The 26100-nt window shown below is 48.7% G+C and overlaps 2 protein-coding genes across 2 annotated transcripts in view; both read left to right on the top strand.

The window, feature by feature from the left end:
- Positions 1 to 356: 356 nt before the first annotated feature.
- On the top strand, positions 357 to 2705 carry sem1 (SEM1 26S proteasome subunit). Its single transcript, XM_067255984.1, has 3 exons — positions 357 to 476; positions 1021 to 1114; positions 2521 to 2705. The coding sequence occupies exons 1-3, from the start codon at positions 401 to 403 to the stop codon at positions 2561 to 2563; spliced, it is 213 nt and encodes a 70-aa protein (XP_067112085.1). The 5' UTR covers positions 357 to 400; the 3' UTR covers positions 2564 to 2705.
- A 10940-nt stretch (positions 2706 to 13645) lies between these two features.
- LOC136962546 (electrogenic aspartate/glutamate antiporter SLC25A13, mitochondrial) overlaps positions 13646 to 26100 on the top strand; it is a 34874-nt gene continuing 22419 nt past the window's right edge. Inside the window, exons 1-5 of the mRNA XM_067256339.1 lie at positions 13646 to 13657; positions 14375 to 14428; positions 14515 to 14657; positions 20053 to 20168; positions 22511 to 22650. Of these exons, the coding sequence (XP_067112440.1) occupies positions 13646 to 13657; positions 14375 to 14428; positions 14515 to 14657; positions 20053 to 20168; positions 22511 to 22650 (465 nt within the window). The remainder of the gene's footprint in view (positions 13658 to 14374; positions 14429 to 14514; positions 14658 to 20052; positions 20169 to 22510; positions 22651 to 26100) is intronic.

Genomic DNA, 26100 nt, shown 5'->3' with positions numbered 1-26100 from the left:
GAGCAGAGCTTAAGTTGAGGTTTTCAACGTCTGTCAGTATAAGACAGCTGCAGGGTAATTTTCATTGTGGCGCGTGTGGTTTTGTGGTAAACGTGCACTTTCATTTGTCTAAACTACATGCTAAACCGGGCTGGTAGTTCATTATTTCAACAGGCCACGCGGAGCAGAATGAGCATTTGTCCCTTAAATTGAGATCTCTACATAAACAATGCCGTGCTTGTGTGTTTCGTAAAGGAACATCCGCAAATGTAAAATCATACAGCAGCCAAATACTAGTTTAGGTTCTTGCGCTGCAGGTGATGCAAGCCGTTGACGAGCACTCTGCTCATGCGCAGCACCCGCCAGTATCCCAGAAGTCCCTCTGTTAACGCAGCAGACACAACGAGTCTCAGTGACAAACATGTCGGACAAGAAACAGACTGTGGATTTGGGATTATTAGAGGAGGACGATGAATTTGAAGAATTTCCAGCAGAGGGTAAATAGAAAATGTATTTATATAGACGGTTGGTTGGGCGTTTTTTAATCTGTAGACATGTTTAGTCTAATTTAAACGGGATTTAGAATGGGCCAAACAACAGTGACTCAGCTAGCTAGCTAAGCTAAATACACACTAGTGCTGGACTAGGCAAGTACGTTGCTAGCCAGGCTAGCTAGCGAAAGAGCTAAACTGCACCTTAACTTGAAGCTTTTGGTTTGCAAACTAGTTTGGGATTCATCATTGACTAACGTTACGTAATGTGATAAGAGATCCTAGTATGGCTATTATTGGCGTGGTTTACTTTTGAGATGTGGGATTGTAAACCGTTCATTCAAATAGCAGTTCAATCGTAAACTAGCTGTTCATTCGTAAACTAGCAAAATAGCTAGGCTACAGTTGACGCTGGGAATGACCATTTACCGTTCTACTACAACTGAAATGGTACCAACCTCAGTACACAGTCATAGTTAGCATGCTAACGACAGGGTAACAGATGTGTGGTAATCTCCCCCCCCCCTCCTCCCCATGTATGGACGGGTAGATTGGACGGGGTTGGATGAGGATGAAGACGCCCACGTGTGGGAAGATAACTGGGACGATGACAACGTAGAGGACGACTTTTCCAACCAGCTCAGGTAACCCGCTAATTTAACCAGCTCAGGTAACCCGCTAATTTAACAAGCTCATGTAACTCGCTAATTTAACCGGTTTTGGAAGTTTTACCGATGAACGTAGATTATTGACCAGAAGCGTTTTACTATGTTGCTAATATTTACATGTGCTAAGCCGTTATGTCATGTGGTTTTAAACAAATATGGTTCACATATTGGGCTTTTTATTGGTTTGATTGGACTGTTTGAAATATCGAACTGTTCCACATACACGGTGCATTAAAAGGAACGATTGTCATTCTAAATGGACTATCAAACGTATAGTATAATGATGTAATATCAGAATGTCAGCAGTGCACGCAGAGGTGCACAGACAGAAGCTTGAGCTGAGCTCCACATTCAGAAAAAGTATTAAGACATTTAATAAAGTCATGAGGCTACTCATGATGGGATTGGATACATGTTATCACTACACCTGAGGAACTAAAAGCTGCAATGTTTTACACCAACCTGTAGCTTTGGATGAAAGCATCTGCTAAATGAAACATCCACTCATAATGAATATCTTCGTTCATAATAGATACTTTGAAAGTGTCTGATTGGTACTGTGTCTGGGGCGCGTGTTTGCCGACTGTTAGATGATCTCATCGATCTGGAGATGACATCATAGTTGTTTTAATCTGGCGGGAGCTTGCAGATTCAGCAGTGTGGATTGTCTAGGCCTGCATCCTTACTGTGGTTTCATATGAAACCCTGTAGGACACCGTGGAAGACTGGCAGTAAAGCGTGTTTGCATTCACATCCTTGCTGTATAATCAATCGGCTGTTGTCAAGACTGAAATGGCCAGACTGTTTTGTTAGAGTGTTCTTCAGGCAATGACATGGCATTGTTTTATTCAGACACATTAGGATAGCTGCTATTAAATAATTTTCTGAAGGCTTAAGATGTCATTATTGTTAAAGGGTATAGCCCGGTCGGTACACTGTAAGCTAATCATCATGAAGCCATAGCAGCCTGTATTACGGCAGGTTTTTTCACTCCGATTTCATAACGTTCCTCTCAATCAATAGAGGAGGGCCCTTGTGTGTCAACTGCCGCCTCTAATCACCCTGTCTGACTTGATCTCACTTTCTCTCTCTCTCTGTGTCTCGCTTTCTCTCTGTGTCTCTCTCTCTCTGTGTCTCGCTTTCTCTCTGTGTCTCTCTCTCTGTGTCTCGCTCTCTCTGTGTCTCTCTCTCTCTGTGTCTCTCTCTCTCTGTGTCTCGCTCTCTCTGTCTCTCTCTCTCTCTCTCTCTCTCTCTATGTCTCGCTCTCTCTCTGTGTCTCGATCTCTCTCTGTGTCTCGCTCTCTCTCTGTGTCTCGCTCTCTCTCTGTGTCTTGCTTTCTCTGTCTCCCTCTCTCTCTGTGTGTCTCTCTCTCTGCCTGCAGAGCTGAGCTGGAAAAACATGGATACAAGATGGAGACGTCGTAGCTGGAACAGTGTTTGGACTTCCCCCTGGTAGAGCGTCCTCAGCCCTTCACACTGCAGGAGGGGAGGATGGAGATTGTTCATTTGATTTATTGTTCTTCTTTTTTTGTAGGAAACCATAAAAAGTAAAATGTTGAGAAGGAAATTTGACTTGTGGCTGTTGTCATTGTTCATCCAACTGCCTTGATTTATATGAGCATGTTTAGATGCAGGTTTAAATAAGGTTTCGTTCCGTAGATACTTTGTTTAAACAAGACTCCACGTGCCGCAGTGCTCTTACTGTTGTGTTCCTCTTAACTGTCTGGTTTTACATAGTGTCAATTAAGCCACTACTTGAAAATAAATCCATAATTTGAAATGTTTTGTTTTAGCATAAAGACCACTTTGGTCCATGCCCCGATTTTAACATCAATTTAAATACGCTTTTTTAGGGCCATTGATCTCTAATATGACATTACTGCCAACACAACACTTAACCTACCTATAATAGTCTGGTAATTATTGGCCTTTGACACACTCAACATCAATTTTTGTTTCCACAATAGAGTTTTGTATGCGTGGTGGTAGTAAAATGTCGAGTGCGGCCCAGAATTTTTATTTCTAGGGATGTTCTGTGTTTTCCACATGCTTCTCCGGTGGATACACTCCTATAGAGAACTGTGAAATGAGCAGTCGTGGGGATTGAGTCAGAGGACAGGCACACACTGAGTGTGTGTGTGTGTGTCAAAGCGGGAAAGAAAAGTGGAGAGGTGTTCATAAGCAGTGTGTGTGTGTGTGTGCAGAACGAACACACTGTCAGAGGCAGTTCGCCGGTTCCTGTGTGCAGTGTTCGGTGTAACAGCCCGACCCTGGGAGCGCGTGGGGCTGGGCTGAGTCCCTGAAGGAGAGATTATCCCCGGCCGTGTTTGTCAGAGCCAGGGAGGGGGCCACAGCATGGGGCCACAGCCTGGGGCCACAGCCTGCCCTGCCTGGGCCTGCCCTGCTGACGACCAGGCCCTCTCTTCCGCTCAGCACAGCAGGGATCCCGCTCTGAACCGGAGGCCAATTTACCCAGCCCCACTCCCCCGGCAAAATGATTTCTCCCTGCGCCGGTGGACTCTCGGTTCCAGGGTCCTAATGAGGTGAAATGGATGCCAGTAAGACCTGGCCTTGCTCGGAGGAGAGGCCTTCGTCTCCCCTGCGTCCGTCTGTCCTGTTATTGGCGTTTGTCAGATCGCGGCACCTTCCTGACGTCTAACAGACGAACAGGTACGTCGATACGAACCCAACTGTCAGAGGAGAACGTTGAATTTACAGATTAACGATTCCTTTCAAGTTCTGAATGGACACCATCGGTCTATTGGTACAACAGTTGGCAGTTTAAATTGCATTTTAAACATTAATATTTTAAACATTAAAATGTAAAACTTCAGTATTTAGTATTGATAGATTAATTTACTATAATAAATCCATGATGATAAATTAAACTGTTCTGAATAAACGAAATATAGGATGAGATGTAGGCAGGCCCTCCTCTTAAAAATAATGCCTTAATGTTTCTTGAATTGTGTTTACACAGGCGTGTATAAGGAGCATAAACGCAGCACCACATCTACAGATGGGTCACCAGTAATCCCCCATGAAGGCAGATTTTCTGTTGTCTCCGGAGATGAGACGCTCCCTGTTTACTCGTCATTATCACAAACGCTCATCTCATCACAGACCGGCCGCTCCCCCGTGAATCCGACCAGTCCTACAGATACATGATCATATCATCCTCTGCTGTTGGGGATTACAGAAAAAGTTTGCATAAAAGGAGAGAACTGTATCCCCATACATAATGAAAAATAAGGTACCTTTCCATCTTAAAAAAAGAAAAACAGCCTTTATAAACTCAGAAAAAGGCAACTGAAAGCCCCTGTCAAGTGAATGTAAGGTATGACTTTCTCACACAAAAGGTACCTCAATCTGCCTACGCCCTTGAAACTTAAGTGGCTTGGGCTGGATCATTATTCTAACTGTTGGAAAACCAGCAGAGTGAGAGAATCGCTAAGTGAAAGACTCACTGGAGGACATTCTCGGCCATTTTGTTTGTGCTCGGAGCGTGTGATTGGTCCCTGGTGGTGTCTTGGGGCACAGCCCTGCGAGGCCCCCGGTATTCATCGCCACACTTGTGTCCTTAGCTGCGTCTTCATCCCTTTTATTCATCCCTGTAATCACTTTTATTTGCGTATAATTTTTGTCCTTCATTCATGATCCGCATGATTTACCATGACTTGGCTGCTGGCCCCATTTCCCCAGTTATCGATTGATCACAAACTCAATCGCTTCGCAGGTCTCAAAGCGCCAGTAAGAATTTCTTTTATAAGCTAAATCTGACTTCATTTAGAACCAATATTTCAATGTATCAAAGATTTTTTTAAAGATTAAATTACATCTCACAAAAGCAAGCTTTCTACCTGTCCTTTTGTCAGAACCGTGCAGCACAAAGGCCACACGACCACAAAGGATGATCTTCCACCACACACAGCCTGACAGGCAAAGCTCCTCAGCTGTTTGGATGTACAAACTAATACGCGGTTGTAGCACCACAGAGTGAGAGGGCAGAGGTATTGTTCTCCAGCCCACTGCTCCAGCGGAGCCCCCTGCAGTGTGGACATGGAGGACACACACCAGCCACCAAGGCTATATTTTCCTCTTTCTCCAGGCGCTGGTGGGCACAGCCATCGCTCCAGGCTCTCCTCCACAGCAGGGCTCTCCTCCACAGAGCCCTGGAGGAGGCAGCGAGGAGGCAGCGAGGAGGCCCGACGCGACGCAGGCAGGGAGTGCAGCTGCTACAATAATAGGGCTAATTGCACGTTTCTTTGTGGGGTCTGAAATTAGCGGTAGAGTGCGCTGCTAGCGACAATACCCCCAAAAAACCTCGAGCTGGGGAAGAAAAAGAAAAAAGGCTCTCGGAGGGCGAATAGTTGAGCAGATACAGACCATCTCCACCACCCACAGCTAGCGGCCCACACCTGCATGCCGGCCCCCTCTAAAGTAAACACTGATAATAAGGTGTAATTACTTTAGAAAATAATAACGAGGAAGAGGACTCCCTCCTTCATGTGACAAAGGCCTGCCTGTTTATACCGGGGGAGGGAGAGAGGGGGTGGGGACTGGCAGGAGACAGAGAGAGCCACTCCAGGGTTGGACAGACCAGAGTTAAGGAGGACCAAGGGTTATTATGGTCTGGCTCGTGCTCTCGTAGCAACACAAAGGACTGACCGAGGGCCGGATTAGGAGTGCCACAGGTCACAGACACAAACCTAATCCCAGATTTCAGATGAATGGAGGGAAATGGGGATTTCTTTCAGTGACAGGAAAGTGAACAGGGAGTGTTGAGGTCTCCCTGCAGTCTGTGGAAGCGGTCCGCTCGTTATAACTGTCAGGTCACACGATCGGTCCCGGTGACTACAAAGATCTAGATTTTGATTTCCCATCCTTCCCATCTGTTTCTCCATCTCTCCCTCTTGTAGGAGCACACACACACACACACACACACACACACACACACACACACACACAGTTTAAAGGGGATATATACTCATCATAGCATGTGAACATGACATTGCGCAGCTCAGACAGTAGGATCACAACAGCAGCTTCAGTGGTGTTTAGAGACGGCGGACCCTTAACCAGACTTGACATGTTCACACACAGCAAGCAGGCCGAGGGCATGTTTCCTTTTAACAGCATCACTGGAGGTTGAGTCACTATGAAAACACAGACTTAGGTTTTATGTCAGTCTGAATTATGGAATTCTCTTTTACAGAACTGCAGTTTATGACATTCCTCCTACTTTCCTTCTCTTCTCTCCTGTCTCCCTTCCTTTGGTCTGGGAGGAATTCCTATGGAACGGTTGTATAATCACACCATCAACACTGAGCAGAGCACATTTATGGGAATGTGATACAGGGATCTGGAGGCACTGATCCAACACTCTTGTAATTACGAGGAAACATTGTCTATCTACAGTATCTATATGAACACTGTAGCTAATTAAATCATTGAATCGAACGGTTATTATTAAATAAGTAGGCCAATGCATCGTTGTTTATAACATGGGCCAACAGCTTATTTTTCTTTATGTTTAGACAACATTGAGTTATTCACATAAACATCCATTACCCATCATTTACAAACGTAAAATGCAATCACACTGAGTCACAAAGGTCACATTAATTTGAGCAGTAAAGAAGCGATTTCCTGAGTGATCAGTTGTGCATCCTCCATCATCGCCGTGCGTCCTGTTCTTCCTTCACACAGGCTCGTCTGATTAACAGCTAATAAACAGCGAGTCAGTGTTGGTGAAGAGCCATCTTCACATAATCATTAAACTCTACCATGTGGAACAGGGTTGAATGACTCTCTGAAGATGACGGTGTTTTTGATGTGATGTCCTTAGCAAGCCACCCTGCTGTGTTATCTTCCACCCTCCATCCACGCGTCCTTCCACGCGTCCTTCCATGATACCCGGCAATTAGGATTTGTTTGCTATTTTTTACTCCTCTTCAGCCCCCTGTCCCCCCCCTCCTCCCCGCGCTGGCTCATGTGCACCGTGCGCAGTCATCCTAGTGCACGTAATCTCGTCGGACGGTGAGGGACGGAAAAATTAACAAAACATGGGAGACACTATGAGAGGCTTTTCACCAGGAGCAATTAACCACTCTCCTGGTTATTATCATCTCCAGGGGATTATCAGTGGTCTGATAATTGTAATTAATCAATCATGTGGCTCACAGACTCTCCCACGTACGCTGGAGACACAAACCCCGGTGCCGATGACCAATCAGAGACGAGCGTTCAGCCCACTCCCTTGAGTTGTGAAAAGCGGGCCGCTTCATCGATCCATTTTATTCACGTTTAAAAGATACATGCAATTACAGCCAGTCCGACAGTTTCCAAACAATGGACTCATTGTTGGTGACCTTGCGCCAGGGTTCTGGGAATACTTTGGACTCCAGCATAACTGTCGTCAGGCCGCCAAGACCGACGTCCTCCCTAGAAACGATGCACCACACAGTCCGCTCGCAGACTCGGCCAGCACTACACTGTGGGCCGTCTCAGAACAATAGAGTTTACGTACCCCAAGGAAGATCTGCTGAGACAAACCAGCACAGGGAGGAGGGGGGAGGGAGGAGCAGGGAGGGGGGGGAGGAGCAGGGAGGAGCTGGGGTTCTGTCAGCACGGAGGAGACTGCCAACAGTACCGAGCCCAACAAGGAAACTATTAATCATGTGAGCAGCTGTCTGTTCACAAGACGACAACACAGCTCCACAACATGCCCCCGGGACAGGACAAGCATCCAGCAGACTGCACAGGCATGTGCCCCCCTCTCTCACACACACTTGCACACAAAGATTTTCACACATGTATTCAGAGACATCCCCTTCAAAAACTGAGAACACACACGCAGTATGTGCATGTGTAAACGAACACGCACTGAGAGAGTAACAAAATTAGAAAATACCTCTGAAATGTGTACACACACACGTGCGTAACGTCCGGACAGTTCTATCAGACTACTGTCACCACAGACACGGCTGTCTTCTCCAGCACATCACAGTCATGTAACATCTCTGTTCTCATTCTGCAGGCCTCCACAGCCTCTCCCAGGCCTCCACAGCCTCTCCCAGGCCTCCTCAGCCTCTCCCAGGCCTCCACAGTCTTTCCCAGGCCTCCTCAGCCTCTCCCAGGCCTCCTCAGCATCTTCCAGGCCTCCACAACCTCTCCCAGGCCTCCACAACCTCTCCTAGGCCTCCTCAGCCTCTCCCAGGCCTCCTCAGCCCCTCCCAGGCCTCCACAGCCTCTCCCAGGCCTCCACAGCCTCTCCCAGGCCTCATCAGCCTCTCCCAGGCATCCACAGCCTCTCCCAGGCCTCCACAGCCTCTCCCAGGCCTCCTCAGCCTCTCCCAGGCCTCCACAGTCTCTCCCAGGCCTCCTCAGCCTCTCCCAGGCCTCCTCAGCCTCTCCCAGGCCTCCACAGCCTCCCCCAGGCCTCCCCCAGGCCTGGCCTGCTCTGGAAGAATGATGTTGAATGATGTTCTTCCTGACTGACAAGCGTTCTGATATCAGAGGTTTCAGTCGTCGTGAACTGAACCGTGAGATCAAACAGATGAGGCTTACCCAAATGAAAAAGGAAATGTGCACTTTACTTCTTACGGCAGCATCTGTCTGCCAGTGTGTGTTTGAGCGAGAGAGACTGAGAGAGAGAAACTAAGAGAGAGATAGAGACAGAGAGAGAGAGAGGCGAGAGGCAGAGAGGACGGGTCGTTGTAAAGAAACAAGTCTAAATGCAAACTGCAGCAAACAAAGAGCTGGTGTGTATTTCAGGACGGGGCGTATGGCTGGAATCAGGTACGTCTGTCCAATCAGGACTGAGGTTACTGCAGGGGTCTCCAATCAGGACTGAGGTTACTGCAGGAGTCTCCGCTGAGAAACACTGCTACAGTCTGTTGGGAAAAAACATACAAACCACCGCTACAGAAAAGTAAGAGACTCACACTTGTTTATTTTCATCCTGTGTACTTTTTTTGGTAAAATGGTTTTCTTGAACTGTAGCATGCCACCCTCTGCTTTCTCAGAGAGGCTGATAAGATCCTAGATGGGGACATGAAATTAGAAACTGTACACGAGCTGTTTGAAATGAGGGAATATGGAGTGACTGGGACAGGGCGGTGGGGATTGGGGCAGACAGCAAGCCAAACCTTTCCTGTGAAAGGAGAGACAGGTAGGTGTGACCCAGGAGAGGGGCTGTCGTCAAGGTGACAGCAGCCATTACTGGCCTTCACCCTTCCATCGTGCGTTTCCTCGAAGAGCCTACTGTATATTCGAAATTATACTGAATTAACATCCACTGTCTTGTCAGAAACTAGTGCACACCCACCCACACATACGGTATGCACACACACATGCACGGATACACACACAAGCTCTCTCTCTCTCCTGTTGCAAACTCCTCACCCAGCTGGTAGCTTCCCAGGAAGAGGAAAGCACATGAAGCCGGTGATCTTGTTTCCTTCAAAGACAACCCCCCGCCCCCCAACAATGCTTGTTGGCGGCCTCTGTGATCAGCGATTATGAGAAAGCGCAGAAACCGAAGGGAAGTCTCCCCCCCCCCCCTCTGCTTCCCCCATACCCCCCCCCCCCCCACCCCCCACTCCACCAGCAGGGCTGCTGCAGCATCTGGGTTCACTTATGCTGGGTTCAGGGTGGGACCTGTGCCCTGGTCTGCAGGTCTGAGGACCCTTGTTGTGGAGAGACTCAGACCTGCTGCCTGTCTGGACCTTCTCAAACCCCGTCGCCCCCGGACCCCCCCACCCCCCCACCTCTCCCCCCCGGCCCACCCTCCAGAACCTCCCCCCCCCTTCCTCCCCGCTCAGCCTGTCCCTGCCGCTCTCCCCCCCAGCCCACCCTCCAGAACCTCCCCCCCCCTTCCTCCCCGCTCAGCCTGTCCCTGCCGCTCTCCCCCCTCCCCTCCCCCCCCTCCCCCCCAGCCCACCCTCCAGAACCTCCCCCCCCCTTCCTCCCCGCTCAGCCTGTCCCTGCCGCTCTCCCCCGGCCCACCCTGAGCCCTTCCCAGATGCCCTCAGGCGTGGTGCCCCCCCCTCTCTTGGGGCTGTGCTGTGCTGGAGAGTCCAGGCATGGTTAGTGTAACTCCTCATCTGACATGAACGATGCTAACCAGATCCCTCCCTCCTGCCTCCTCATCTGAGCTTCCAGAAAGCAGCCAAGTAGGAGGGTGTGTGTGTGTGTGTGTTTTCATGGTTTACAGGTAATAAGAGGTAAGAAAACACATTGACTATGAATCATCTTCCACAATACAGTTTGTTTTGCTACTTTTTCTTCGTGCTAATAAAAGGGCTGGGATTTGGTGAGACTTGCCATACACACTGTCTATTAACGAAACTCTAATTGCCATGTTTGGCAAACTTCTGATCGCTCCCATAGTTCTGTCACATCAGTTCATCCCTTAGCACGTCTGAATGGAACCAGAGTGATTTTGACTGGCTCAGTTAGGATGTTGTTCAAACACAGGATTATATTTGAGTAAACAGAGAGGGCTGGTCAGGGGACAGATTTGGTGTTTGCTATGCCAGTCTGGTGCAGGAGGAATGTGATGCTACTGCAACCTGACGGCTTAGGATGATTGGTAAGACGTTTCTATTTTAAGATATATTTTGTGGCATTTTCCATCCTTTATTGGACAGTTTTTAAAGTGAAGTGTGACAGGAAAGACAGGGAGAGAGAGGTGAAGACATGCAGCAAAGGGTCAAGGATTCAAACCCAGGCCGCCGGTAAGGCCTCATCAAACCCAGGCCGCCGGTAAGACCTCATCAAACCCAGGCCACCGGTAAGGCCTCAGCCTACATGGTACAACCAGTCTGTTCTCAGATTTAACAGATTTTTAATTGAAGGCTGGTTTCCAACACATAGTAAGGACAGAGATATTGTGGATATTAATAATAATATTACATCCTCTGAGAGCTTCCTGTAGTCAGAACAGAGATGGATAATTAGTTATACTGCCAGAAACAAGACAGGTGGACAAAGTAGATACTTTCTATAGCGGGAAACTAAATATAACCTGTCATTACAGTTATATGTATCATAAATGAATCAGCATATGAGCTGTCATTAAATACTTTTAGATTTCTTCGTACCATAACTTGGATTGTATGAGAATTATATATTTTTTTCCCTTTTTAAACGATGGCTGTTCTTTCCTGGCTTCCACTAATGCAGAACAGATTTCCCCCAAACCTCCCACTCTGGATGGTTTGTCTCCAGTGTGGTCTGGTGTCAACCTCCTACGTTATATAAAAACTGCTTTTGGTGAGCTGTCAGTTCGCATGGTTTCTTGTTGTTGCACAATGGGAGCTGTTTACAGCTTCTTGACATTTTTCTTTGCGTGTCACACCGAGAGCACTATCTGGAAGGCCCAGTGCCACAGGGTGTTCACTGTGACGTTTATGGTTAGAAACATTCGTGAGCTGAGATTTCAGACTTCAGAATAAACTTTGTGAGTTTAGGCTTGACATGGGCCACAATGTGCCCATATCGGGTCATTTAACAATACATATGTTAATCACACAACTTGTCCAATTCTGATCTCCAGTCGGTTTTCAATATGGGGTTAGGAATACTAAAAAGGTTTGCTAACCTCACTAATAGACAAGCTACAAAGCAAGGCCAGAGGGTTCTTTTAGATCCAAAACGTTCTCCCTTTCCCCATGCTCATAATCATCTGAATCTCCTTTCATTGCATGAATGCATCCATGGGATTCCATTAAAGCTTCCCTCCACATAAAATACAGTCTAAACTTACTCTCTACTCAGAAGTCACAAAAGAAACAGAGAAAAATCATATAAAAACCCTGGTGTGAGTATTACTATAAAGCTGTCCAACTATGTGAGTCCACTTAAATAAAGAAAAAAAAAGACGTTTGAGTGACTGACAGACGAAAGCAATAAAAGTAAGAGTGAACTGACCATTTACAGCCTGGGCCTATCAGGGAGGGGATCATTAACCTGTCAGCGTTTCAAACTGAGACACAACTTTATCGAGAACACATCCTCTCATCTCTGTTGCTTTTAATAGAAAGTCTTTAACCCCTTCAACCCTGAGGGCCCCCCAATTATTGACCAGTAATAGTGAGTCTCTGGTTGGCAAGGGAGGACCCAAAGTGGCCTATTAATCATTTGTTTATAACTTTAGAGTCTATTTTTAAGATGCCGGATTTAGGGGGTTAAAAATAGAGGCTCCTGCTTGCGACAAACGTCTGTCGTCATCAGTCATCCTGTCAGGACGCGTGGGTCCTCGGGGATATACCGAGGTGACCTGGGGTTATGACGGATCAAAGGTTATTGGGTTTATCCCTATTATCCAATCACCACGGGAGGCCACGTCACTGTTTACCCCCCATAACAGTGTTTATTTACGAAATCTGTCTTTAAAAAAGGGAAGAAAAAAAAAGGTTGTAATCTCTGAATGTTTCTCATGCGAATATATTACAGTTCGGTTATGTTCTCACGAACCCGAGCGTTTATATTTTATTTCTGAAACGATTATGGACGATATACGAGGAACTAATGCCCACACAATATGGCTCCTTAGGCAAGTTACAGTAAATGCCACAAATAAGTGTCTTCAAATGTTAAGATTGGCAGTGCTGCGCTATAACATGTCAAGAGATCAAATCATCAATCTTGTCAAATATTGTCATATGATAAAATGAAATACAGGTTATAAGATTGCATTGGCTCATAAAACATTACTTACATCCATTTTTCCAATAAACGATAGACTCGGTGCCATCAATATTTGCAGGGGATGTGGGATATGCCCGGGCCAAGGCCATTTTGCAAAGAGCAGAGAGCCTGCTGGGAAAAATACAGGTAGTTCCTGCTGGGCCTCCGGGAAGCTGAAAAGCCACCGGCAAAAAGCTATGAATTATTTTGAGCGCTAAATGCATTTTCTTTGAAGACCATCGGCCATTAGAGCCCTTTTGCTCCCTTTTAAATTGTTTTTATGCTGTGAGTAATCTTAACCTTTGCTTTTGTAGTCACGGAATTCTCTTCCTCTCTCTTTTCCTCTTCTCCTCTCTCTGGAACAAAGCGATGGGTTGGACCGGCAGGAAATAAAGTAGGCTATAGGACTACAATTTCTAGGACCGGAGAAGAGAAGTCCATTTCTTTTCATGCTTATATCTGCAGATGGAGATTGTCCTCTTTAGACAGTCACTTTATAGCCACGGAATTAGGTTAACATTTATGAAGTTCAGATGCAGACGTGCATTTGTTGCCTGATATGTAAATATGTATTATTGTAAAATAATGTATTAACTGATTATTCCGTTAAGCAGTCACACGTACAAACACTGTAACGCGGACGTTACAGCGTGGCCGGTTGTTACCACCTGACATCCCCGGTTGACCGTTCCACACACCGAGTGCACGCTTCATCCGCTGTTATCCCTTTCCCCCTCCAGCGCGTGATTTCCATGGGAACGTCGTCACGCATAAGGAAGCGAAGCGGTTTAGTTGACAGTAAGCTTGTTCACTATGGCTGCGAAGGTAAGCTTACTTTCTGCCAAGAATAATTAGTCTTTCTTCAATTAAACATTTGGTAAAACAGACCAACACGGCCATGATGCACGGACATTAAAACAAAAAAGAACAATTCCTGCCTTATCAACTAGCTGGCCAGAAGACTATCTAACGAGGTGTTAGCTGGGCTAAGAGGATGTTGGAGGTTATCATTAGCCACACCGCAATGACATTGGGGCTTTATAGTAGCTAGCTAACGCTAGGTGCCCTATACTACCTGCTGAAGTCAAAGTCAGCAAGCGGTGCAGGAATTCCAAGTGATGTAAACTACTACTGAATGTCAGAACATTATGCAGATTTATTTTTTCCCACCTGTGACACTGTCTGTATCATATACAGCCGGTTAATAACGTGCCGTTGCTTAGGAACCTGCACCAGACAATTATAACCTTGGTTAGCAGCGATGCTACACTGGACAGTATTCCATCCACAGACAATACTAGCGAGCTAACGTTGGCCCGCGTGCGTCAAGTTTAAGTGGCGCGCGAGTTATCAAAACTTCTTAAACGTTACTATGTGTCACGTGACATCTCGAGCGACGCTTGATTAACAGGTGGATGGAGAACGTTATGAAGCATCATTCCACAAAATTACAGCGTAAAAAAGAAAGGAAAAAAAGAATGAGAATATTTGATCTGTAACTAAACGGGAAATGACAACGTTGAATATCACTTTATTCTCCAGGTATTCTTAACGAGGAGAGCTGACCCCACTGAGCTGAAAGACATTTTCTTGAAGGTGAGTTCAAGAAAGTATTTTGAGTAGGCCTATTTTCCGGACACCAATAGCCCTCATTGTGTTGACATGGTGTGTGGTGGTTTCAGTACGCAAGCGTTAAGAAGAACGATGAGCACTTCATGTCACCGGAAGACTTCGTGTCACGGTTCCTCCACGCGCACACGGACGTCCGGTTGTCTGACGAGGCCGTGACTCTTCTAGCAGGGGTGGTGGATCAGAAGAAGGATGGGTGAGTGTTGGTGACCCACCTTCCAAACATTCATTTGACACCTAGTTTTTTTTGTGACAAACCACATGAGCTGGAGGTAATTAAGATCAGAATTGTTTGAACCTTGTCGGCGGTTGTGTAAAAACAAATTGGGCCAATAGAGTACAACATCCCGTTTAATCGTGGATTAGAAAATGATAATTGCCTGTTTTCTGTCATCTGCCAGCACTACTCGTTCCAATTTAAACCCGTTTTTTAGAGTCTATTAATCTTACACAAAGTTATCCTATACAGACCTGTAGGCCTTGATATAGCTTAGCTTTATAGATAGCTTTCTAGTAAGCCCGAAAGAACAGTCAACATTACATAGTCTATTATAGCATAAACAATTTTATTTTACCGTTTGTAACAATTAAAGGTATGTTAGACTTTTTAGCTACTCTTAACAGTTTCTAGCGGCCTATCTAAACCTACAATAAATAATCTAAACCTAAACAGGTACTTATTCTATATGCGCTTTGATTATCATCAACAATGTATACAATAAAAACAAGAATGAAATAGTACTGGATTACAATGTACCTATCGTGGAAGACCAACCTAAACAGCTTGTTTATTCAAACAGACTCCCATCCCCCTTTCAGGTGCTTTTCCTTTCAGATTCACCCCCAAATTATACCCCCTCTCCCCTTCAACCCTCACCCTTTTTGTACATTAATATGTATGTTTTTAATGATACATAATGATGGGCAATAAAATGTTTTGGTGGGTGTGTGTGTGTGTGTGTGTGTGAGGGGGGGGTGGAGGGGAGGTTCAAGTAAAAAAAAAAGAAAAGAAAGAGCGAATGCGTTGCCACGGCAACCACCTGGCCCGCTCAGACAAGAAGAGCAAAGTGCATGTGACCGTGTTGGAGCGCGTCAGTATGGCTGCTTTAAACACAGGAGGAGAGGGAGGGAGGAGAGCGAGAGAGTATGGGGGAGAGGGAGAGACGTTGGTGGAGGGAGGGAAAGGATGGGGGAGAGGGAAAGAGAGGATGGGAGAGGAGGGAGGGAGAGAGTGGATGGGGAGAGAAAGAGAGAGAGAGATGGGAGGAGAGGATGGGGGAGGAAGAGAAAGAGAGATGGGAGGAGAGGGAGGGAGAGAGTGGATGGGGGGAGAGAGAGATTGTAGGAGTGGATGAGGGAGGAAGAGAGAGAGGAGAGAGAGAGAGAGATGGGAGGAGAACACAGGCTCTGTAATTGCTGGTGCCATTCAGCAGCACTGCTGCAGTGTGTCTCTGGCACAGGATAAATAGCGGACACGCGTCCACTGCTGTTAGGGGCTAAATCTATTAGGGACCCTGGCCCTGCTCTGGATCCAAACCTCCTTTGGTTTTGGTGCAGAGGATTGGAGGCGTGAGTGAGTGTATGCGTGTGTTTGTGTTTGTGTGTGTGTGTGTGTGTGAGAGAGACAGGGAGAGAACAGAATTGCCTGTTTTTTAAAATATTTTTTTATCATTACTCTCAGAAATCACAGACCTTTGTCGTATGTCACCAGTTGTTTGCTGTTTGACAGAATAGGTTTCTCATGATGTACACTTTTAGGATTCTGTGTGTGTGCGTGCGTGTGTGAGAGAGTGCTCATATGTTTTGCCTGTGGAACCCAAAAGAAATGAATGATTTTCATAGACAATGAAGGGATGATTACAGTATATTCAATGAGCAGCATTAACAATGGATGAGTGTCAACTTCGTCCGTTTTTTCACTCGTTGATGAAAACAGGAATGCATTGTTTTTCAAGTACAGACATGAACCAGTTGAGTGAGCCTTTCGGGGTGTAAGAAAACAACAGCGTTTAGCAACTGTGTTTTTGCTTTGATTCAGGCTTACTCATTCACTCACAAACTCACTCTCTCTCGCACACTCTCTCTCATTCAATCCACTTCATATCTGAGAAAACACACAGGTTGTTTGTGTGTGTGTGTGTGTGTGTGTTGAGGCTAATGTGACTGCCGCTGGTTCACTCAGGGAGGATTCCATTTCAGAGAGATGAGTCCGCTGTAATGGTTTTACCTCTGTGTGTGTGTATGTGTGTGTGTTTGATGTAAACAGGTTTTCTCTCTTTCCCCGCTGACTTTGTAAATCAGGTGATAGTCAGAACTGCCAGTCAGAACTGCCTGGGAATGTAATGGAGGAGAAGAAGAGAAAGTGATTCCATCTCTCTCCCTCTCTCTTCACGCTCGCTCCCTCTCTATCTCTCTCTCCCTCTCTCTTCACGCTCGCTCCCTCTCTATCTCTCCATCTTCACGCTCGCTCCCTCTGTCCCTCTCTTTCTCTCTTCACGCCCGCTCGCTCCCTCTATCTCTCTCCCTCTCTATCTCTCTCCCTCTCTATCTCTCTCTCTATCTATCTCTCTTTCTCCCTCTTCCCTCACTTCCCTGTCCTGTCATCTAGTCAGATTGACTTTCCAGAGATAAGATGCACTGTGTTCTGCAAATCCGTTCAGCACATTTGAAGACATCCCTGATGATGTCTCTGGCCATATATTAACCCCGACCCCTCTTCCATGTCTTGTTCCACCTCCTGACAGAAAGCAGAAACCCTCCCGTCTGTTGGGTGGGAAGGTATCTGTAAACAGAGCATGTGGGGAAAATAGCAGTGCAGCTGTATGTGTGTATTCTGGTCAGGTCTCTGGGGAGAGACATCAGCTATCACAGTCACCCCGCGCACACACACACACGCACACGCACACACCTTACCCCCCCAGCATCAGTCAGCTGTGGGTGGAGTAGGAGACTGCTGAGGACCGTGGGGGAGACGGAGATGTGTTAAAGACATCCTTACCCCTCCGCCTCACCCCCTACCCCCCCGCCTCATCCCCTACCTCCCCCCCTCGGCCCCCTTCCTCCCCCCCTCGGCCCCCTTCCTCCCCCCTGCTGTCACAGGTAAGAGCTGCAGCGCTGTCCCACACACTCCTGTTGTAAACAGTGTTTGCAGGTCCGTTTAGTTTCGTTTTTTACGGCGCCATGTTTGCAGGCCAGGCAGGATATTAGGGATGTTCACTGACAGGTCAGTGTGTGTTGTGTGTGTTTCAGTTCACTGTTTCAGATCATGCACGCAGAGGAAAACCCTGGTCACATGAGTTGATGGTTGGGAGATGCTGCTGTTGATTGAATTACAGAGTCTAGTTTCAGGCTACGCTGAGATGGTCATCACAGGGCTGCTAATCAACCATCATAAGCTGCATCCTTGGGTAGAGAGCTGTATGTGTGTGTGTCTCTGTTTGTGTGTCTCTCTGTGTGTGTGCCTCTGTATGTGTGTGTGTCTCTGTCTGTGTGTGTGTCTCTGTGTGTGTGTGTGTCTCTGTCTGTGTGTGTGTCTCTGTGTGTGTGTGTCTCTCTGTGTGTGTGTGTCTCTCTGTGTGTGTGTCTCTGTCTGTGTGTGTGTCTCTGTCTGTGTGTGTGTCTCTGTCTGTGTGTGTGTCTCTGTGTGTGTGTGTGTCTCTGTGTGTGTCTCTCTGTATGTGTGTGTCTCTCTGTGTGTGTGTGTCTCTGTGTGCCTCTGTATGTGTGTGTGTCTCTGTGTGTGTGTGTGGAGAAGCCCCCTGGATCTGTCTCTGATCTGCAGTGGTATAGTTTCTCTCTCTGATCTGCAGTGGTATAGTTTACAGTAAACGGTCATTAGTACAGTACGTCTGCAGGAACAGAGACACAGACCAGCACTAACTGATGCGTCTGAAACAACTCGCTTCGTCAATCTCCCTAGTCAGCGATCCGCCTGTGTTGCCAGAGCTCCGCAAGCTCTCACACAATTTCTCCTCGTGAATTAACTAGTCCCAACCGCAGTGTAATCTCAAGAATGTATTTATGTTACAGTTTAATTTTTTATTTAATTGTTCAGTGTGGTTCCAGCCAGGCTGGCAGCTCGTGTCTGCTTTGTTTTCTCCTGGCGGTGCCTGGGCCCAGCGCCACGGCTTTGTGCCCATCGCCCACTCCTGAGCAGCGGGCCCAGCTCGCAAACTGCCAGCTTAGTTAATAAAACAATTGCTCTTGACTTTTGAGGAAGGCGGGCTGATTTGTCATGGACGCAGAAAGGAAGAAAGGCAGAAAGGCAGAGAGACCGATTTTCACAGTGAATCTCTGTGGAATTTAATCGGTAACAAAATTAGTGACCACGAAAATGTAATCATCTGTCAGCTGGAAATTGAAATAGATATAATAGACGGATGCTCGGGGGTTGTCTTGCGAGCACAGACACCCAGGGTCATTATTGGATCCATTTGTTGGAATTCATAATGGACTTGTGGCAACTTTGAACCGAGGATGAATCAAGACTAGATTGCGCTGTCCCCTGGGTGGCCTGTCAGACACCACGGTGTTCTGTTATGGACGAGAGCAGGGGTCATCCACCACTCCTAAGATCCATGGCTCCATCGCCTACTGCAGATCATGGTGAGGAGAGGGGGAGAGATATATTTGTGTTTGTGGCGACTCATCCAAACAAAATCACACGCTACACTGCGCATGGTCCTGAGCCACACATCTGCGGACTTTTCAACTTCACACAATGCTTCTCTCACAGCTACGTTTGGAAAGGTTTGGAGAATATTTTTTTTTTTAAGTTTTGAAAGGTTTGAAAAATATTATTGAAAAAAAGTTTTGAAAGGTTGAAAAAATATTTGCGATTTTATGTCAAAAATAGGTTTGCATCATTGATGAGTACTTGATGAGGACTCTATTAAACTCTACTGTACTCTATTGTACTCTGCTCTGCTTTACTCGACTCTGTTTTAGGCTTCTCTGTTCTCCTCTCCCCTCTCCTCTCCCTTCACTGTGTGTAGGGAAAAAAGGTTCCAAAAAAGGTTTTCGAAAAGTCGTCCCAAGTGTTGAACTGTCCCAGACATTTACATTTAGTCATTTAGCAGACGCTCTTATCCAGAGCGACTTACAGTAAGTACAGGGACATTCCCCCGAGGCAAGTAAGGTGAAGTGCCTTGCCCAAGGACACAACGTCAGTTGGCATGACCAGGAATCGAACTAGCAACCTTCGGATTACTAGCCCGCTTCCCTAACCGCTCAGCCACCTGACTCCAACATCTTTTTCGTTGTCCCCAGGATGCCTTTAATTTCAAGCGCTGGTTTCACTACAGCATCAGTCAAACATACATTGTCATCTTGCTATAATTAAGACATATTTATTGATTGTTAGGTCAAATTGTCAGTTTGTCACTCAGTACCGCCCAGTGTGTAAATTGAAACTTCCACGTTTCTCTCGTGATGAAGTATTGATGTTAATTAAATCAATTGTGCATTTGCTTCCGGTGAACTATGATGATGGGAACCCGACTATCTCACTCAACAACAACAGGAGGAACTGACTTAGCTCTCCTCTCCCCTCCTTTCCTTTCCTCACTTCCTCCTCCTTGTCTCTCCTCCAGGCTCATCTCCTTCCAGGAGTTTGTTGCGTTTGAGGCGGTGCTGTGCGCTCCAGACGCTCTCTTCATGGTCGCCTTCCTGCTCTTTGACAAGACGGGACACGGGATGACCACCTATGGTAGGTAGACTAGCTCCACCCCTCTGGGAGGCCCCCTGGCATGACCACATACGGTAGGTAGACTAGCTCCACCCCTCTGGGAGGCCCCCTGGCATGACCTCCTATGGTAGGTAGGCTAGCTCCACCTTTGAGATGGAAGGATTCTATAGAGGTAGAGAGAGAGAGAGGTAGAAGGAAAGGTAAAGGAAGGTATAGAAAGACAGGTAGATGGAGGTACTGTATAGAGGAAGAGGAGAAATATGGAGGGAGGGCTATAGAAAGAAAGAGATGTGGAGAGATGCAAGGGGAGGTATTAAAGGAGGGGTAGATAGTGAAGACTGTGTGTGTGTCAGTGAGTGTGTATACGTGTGTGTGTGTGTGTGCGCATGTGTGTGTGATTGGCACCGTTACCCTAAAGCTTGTGAGGGTGAGGAGAAGAGGTGAGGAGAGTGATACGTTTGTACTCGTTGCTTATTTCACATTTCCCTAATTGATTTAAACAGCCCTAATTTCTGCCTTGTGTAGGTGTGTAGCGTTTAGCACATTAGCGTGTGTGACATGCCGTCAGCTCACTGTGGGCACCTACAGAGGCACAAACCACATTCCACACTAATTGTTGCAGCAGGGAGTAAGATCATTGTGGTTGATTATATATGCACATATGTAAATGTTCATATTTAAAAGCTCAATTAGAATATTCATCGGTGACGTCTGCGCGGTAATTATAAGGCCTGTTGTTTTCCTGTTTCCCTGAAAGGTTAATGAATATACCGATGAGAACGCCAGCGAGCTGCAACACACTGAAGTAGAAAATTGCATGAAAAACATTTAGCAGCTTCTCCAAACACTGATTTCAGTGTGTGTATCTTTCAATCTGCACCTCCTCAGAGCAGCTACCTCCTCAGAGCAGCTACCTCCTCAGAGCAGCTACCTCCTCAGAGCAGCGACCTCCTCAGAGCAGCAACCTCCTCAGACACCTGAGACGGGCGCTATGGGCCCGTCAGCGGCACTTTCTTATGACACATTACAGAATTTTCTCACTTCTCTTGTTTTTTCCGGGGCTGTTTTATTAGATTGAAGGACTCTATGTCAGCGACAACATCAACTCCATTATTTTAGACACGTATTAAAAGCATTCATTGCCACGGCTTAGCTGCATTAAAGAGAGTTTGTTTTTCCATGTCATTAATAGCTCTCTCTAATTTCATTTTATTTCTTTTTTTGTTAATAACCCATGTCATGTCTAACAAGTACACGCGGTGCAAAGAAAATCAACCGCAAATACGTCTCTGCATTTTTTCTGAAGAACCTATTCGTGTTTTCCTACAAATAAATCCATAATTTGTTGGAATGGAGATCATAAAATGGTGACATGAAACACGCACTGCACGTGACAGTGTCTCGGCTGAGCAGATGAAACGCTGCCGGCCCGAGTGCTGACAGGTCCATAAAAGCTGATCATATAAAGGCAGGTCTGGAGCCAGCGTTGCGGAGCTACTCTGCCCGGTAACAGGCTGCATATTTATAACCTCATTAAAGTGTTAAAACCTTCTCGAGCTGTCCTTGCCCAAACATGTATGGGCCTGGAAGAAAAATTCACTCTCAAGATTTTGGGATTTTTTAGATTTTCTCTCTCTGTCCTCCTCTCTCTGCTCTTTTTCTCTCCTCTTTCTCTTTCCCCTTCCTCCCTCCCTCCCTCTCTCTCCTCTCTCTGTAATCAGAAGCAGGTTTCTCTGAGAGCTTTGTTTTGGTTTCTGCAGCCGGGGCTGTAATTTAGGCCTCATGTTTAGTATCTTCCTCTTGAGCAGGAAGACTTTAACTCCCATCTGGTTCACCTGCTTCCTGCTTCAGGTACGCCGCTGATTCGGTATCGATCTCCAGCGCGTGGCTTGAGGAAACACGGTGTTCCTCTGTCACAATCAATCAGACGTTTAATTGGCTCTGGTGACGGCCGTGCTGATTTGACGTGTTGTTAGTGATAATGGATCTGAAATGGATAAGCAAGCTTGTTTACATCTGTGGTGGAGAACGTCGCCCGTCATGTCTGTGTTTCCATACGGTAACAAGGTCACAACAGCAGCCTACCTTGTCAGTTGTTCCTGGGCTATTTCTTGACTGGGACCACTAAAACACTGTTAGAAGTACTCTCCTTCTGTAGAACTGATCTTCCAGACTCTGCTGTGCTTCATGCACATGCATGTGTACATTGCATTGGATCAAAGGTGTTAAATGTATAAAATGTAATTAATAGTGAACTACTAGAGACCTACTGAGACCTCCTCCCGTCTCCCCTTTCCTCTCCCCCTCACCTCTCCTCCCCAACCTAGTTTTAACAGTGCTTGTCTTGTCTGTTTGCTCCTCAGAGGATGTGAAGCAGGTGTTTGGCCAGACCACCATCCACCAGCACATCCCTTTCAGCTGGGACTGTGAGTTCATGAGGCTGCACTTTGGCTCCGAACGGAACAGACACCTCAGCTACGGGGAGTTCACCCAGTTCCTCCTGGTGGGGTTCCTCTCTAGCACCACACACACACGTGCTCGCTCACACACACTTGCACACACACGCTCACACACGGTTTTTCTTCTTGTTCCTCTTGGCCCCCCTCGCTGTACCCCTCTCGGCCCCCCTGACCCTGGGTGACCTGCCATCACTCCATCCATCAACCCAACAACCCACATCTAGACATTCAGATGAAATTACTCCAGAATATTGAATCACGTCAGCCCCGTTAGAACCCACCCCCTCACGTCGCCGTGCCGACGAGTGAGCACCCGGCTTTGTGTTCAGCGTGGGTTAGAGTTAGGGCTCGTCCTGATCAGCAGTAATGAAACTGGGTGCCAGTCTGCAGGTGTTTTCCATCAGGCAGCCGGCGGTGTACCGGACCCTCTCCATCACCCCCCCTCCTCCTCCATCACCCCTCCTCCTCCTCCATCACCCCTCCTCCTCCTCCATCACCCCTCCTCCTCCATCACCCCCCTCCTCCTCCATCATCACCCCCCCTCCTCCATCATCACCCCCCCTCCTCCTCCATCACCCCTCCTCAATCACCCCCCTCCTCCTCCATCACCCCCCTCCTCCTCCATCACCCCTCCTCCTCCATCACCCCTCCTCCATCACCCCTCCTCCATCACCCCTCCTCCATCACCTCTCCTCCATCACCTCTCCTCCATCACCCCTCCTCCATCACCCCTCCTCCATCACCCCTCCTCCATCACCCCCCCTCCTCCTCCATCACCCCTCCTCCATCACCCCCCTTCCTCCATCACCCCCTTCCTCCATCACCCCTCCTCCATCACCCCTCCTCCATCACCCCTCCTCCATCACCCCCCCTCCTCCTCCATCACACAGGAGTTGCACGCAAGTCTTTTTTCAATATGATGTCTAGACCACGAATCTGTGTGTGTGCGGGGGGGCGGTGTAGGTGAGGCAGTGCCAAGTTTGCATCTAACGTTTTTTTTATATATTTGAATGAGCTTTTTATATTACACTTAACTTAGACCAGATGACTCTCACACACTGTGGGTAACATTGATATTGTGTGTGTGTGTGTGTGTGTCTGCCAATCCAGAATGAATAATGTGTTGTGCACTCAGGCCCAGTTTGACTCTGGTTTCCAGCTGCTCATACCAGAGTCAAGCTGCTCAGAGAAACACAGTCTCTCGCTCTCTTCACCTCATCCTCTCATAGCATTAGAGCCATGTCATAAGAACACAACACAATCAACTCATTCTGCTGTTTCAGGGTTTTAGCTTCAGGTAAAAACGATCAATATACCCACAGACCCCAAAAAACAAACATGTATTTCATTTTTCAATTCCTGGTGCTTGTGCAGCTACAGTAGAAGACGCTGTAATGACCCTCTGATGACGATACAAGCAGCAAACTATCTGATCTCTCTCAAGCTGCATGCGCTGCCAACGTGTCGGAGGCGTCACCATGGTGACGGCAGCTGTGTTGGGCTGTGTGTGGGAGGGAGGAGGGTGAAGACCTGTGCTGGTGACGTCACAGGGTCACTACCCAAGACCTCCACCCTCTCCAGACCTCCACCCTCTCCAGACCTCCACCCTCTCTAGACCTCCACCCTCTCCAGACCTCCACCCTCTCCAGACCTCCACCCTCTCCAGACCTCCAGTGGTAGTGAGAGGGGGTGGTAGGGGAGGGGGGTGGTAGTGAGAGGGGGTGGTAGGGGAGGGGGGTGGTAGTGAGAGGGGGTGGTAGGGGAGGGGGGTGGTAGTGAGAGGGGGTGGTAGGGGAGGGGGGGTGGTAGTGAGAGGGGGTGGTAGGGGAGGGGGGGGTGGTAGTGAGAGGGGGTGGTAGGGGAGGGGGGTGGTAGTGAGAGGGGGTGGTAGGGGAGGGGGGTGGTAGTGAGAGGGGGTGGTAGGGGAGGGGGGGTGGTAGTGAGAGGGGGTGGTAGGGGAGGGGGGTGGTAGTGAGAGGGGGTGGTAGGGGAGGGGGGTGGTAGTGAGAGGGGGTGGTAGGGGAGGGGGGTGGTAGTGAGAGGGGGTGGTAGGGGAGGGGGGTGGTAGTGAGAGGGGGTGGTAGGGGAGGGGGGTGGTAGTGAGAGGGGGTGGTAGGGGAGGGGGGTGGTAGTGAGAGGGGGTGGTAGGGGAGGGGGTGGTAGGGGAGGGGGGGTGGTAGTGAGAGGGGGGTGGTAGGGGAGGGGGGTGGTAGTGAGAGGGGGTGGTAGGGGAGGGGGGTGGTAGTGAGAGGGGGTGGTAGGGGGAGGGGGGTGGTAGTGAGAGGGGGTGGTAGGGGAGGGGGGTGGTAGTGAGAGGGGGTGGTAGGGGAGGGGGGTGGTAGTGAGAGGGGGTGGTAGGGGAGGGGGGTGGTAGTGAGAGGGGGTGGTAGGGGAGGGGGGTGGTAGTGAGAGGGGGTGGTAGGGGAGGGGGGTGGTAGTGAGAGGGGGTGGTAGGGGAGGGGGGTGGTAGGGGAGGGGGGTGGTAGTGAGAGGGGGTGGTAGGGGAGGGGGGTGGTAGTGAGAGGGGGTGGTAGGGGAGGGGGGTGGTAGTGAGAGGGGGTGGTAGGGGAGGGGGGTGGTAGTGAGAGGGGGTGGTAGGGGAGGGGGGTGGTAGTGAGAGGGGGTGGTAGGGGAGGGGGGTGGTAGTGAGAGGGGGTGGTAGGGGAGGGGGGTGGTAGTGAGAGGGGGTGGTAGGGGAGGGGGGTGGTAGTGAGAGGGGGTGGTAGGGGAGGGGGGTGGTAGTGAGAGGGGGTGGTAGGGGAGGGGGGTGGTAGTGAGAGGGGGTGGTAGGGGAGGGGGGTGGTAGTGAGAGGGGGTGGTAGGGGAGGGGGGTGGTAGTGAGAGGGGGTGGTAGGGGAGGGGGGTGGTAGTGAGAGGGGGAGGTAGTGAGAGGGGGTGGTAGTGAGAGGGGGTGGTAGGGGAGGGGGGTGGTAGGGGAGGGGGGTGGTAGTGAGAGGGGTGGTAGGGGAGGGGGGTGGTAGTGAGAGGGGGTGGTAGGGGAGGGGGGGTGGTAGTGAGAGGGGGTGGTAGGGGAGGGGGGTGGTAGTGAGAGGGGGGTGGTAGGGGAGGGGGGTGGGTAGTGAGAGGGGGTGGTAGGGGAGGGGGGTGGTAGTGAGAGGGGGTGGTAGGGGAGGGGGGGTGGTAGGGGAGGGGGTGGTAGGGGAGGGGGGTGGTAGGGGAGGGGGTGGGTAGTGAGAGGGGGTGGTAGGGGAGGGGGTGGTAGTGAGAGGGGGGTGGTAGGGGAGGGGGGGTGGTAGTGAGAGGGGGTGGTAGGGGGAGGGGGGTGGTAGTGTGAGGGGGTGGTAGGGGAGGGGGGTGGTAGTGAGAGGGGGTGGTAGGGGAGGGGGTGGTAGGGGAGGGGGGGTGGTAGTGAGAGGGGGTGGTAGGGGAGGGGGGTGGTAGTGAGAGGGGGTGGTAGTGAGAGGGGGTGGTAGGGGAGGGGGTGGTAGTGAGAGGGGGTGGTAGGGGAGGGGGTGGTAGTGAGAGGGGGTGGT

This window comes from Osmerus mordax, chromosome 18 (assembly GCF_038355195.1).
Source record: "Osmerus mordax isolate fOsmMor3 chromosome 18, fOsmMor3.pri, whole genome shotgun sequence".
Taxonomy (NCBI): domain Eukaryota; kingdom Metazoa; phylum Chordata; class Actinopteri; order Osmeriformes; family Osmeridae; genus Osmerus; species Osmerus mordax.
This window is presented reverse-complemented; position numbering and strand designations above follow the sequence as displayed.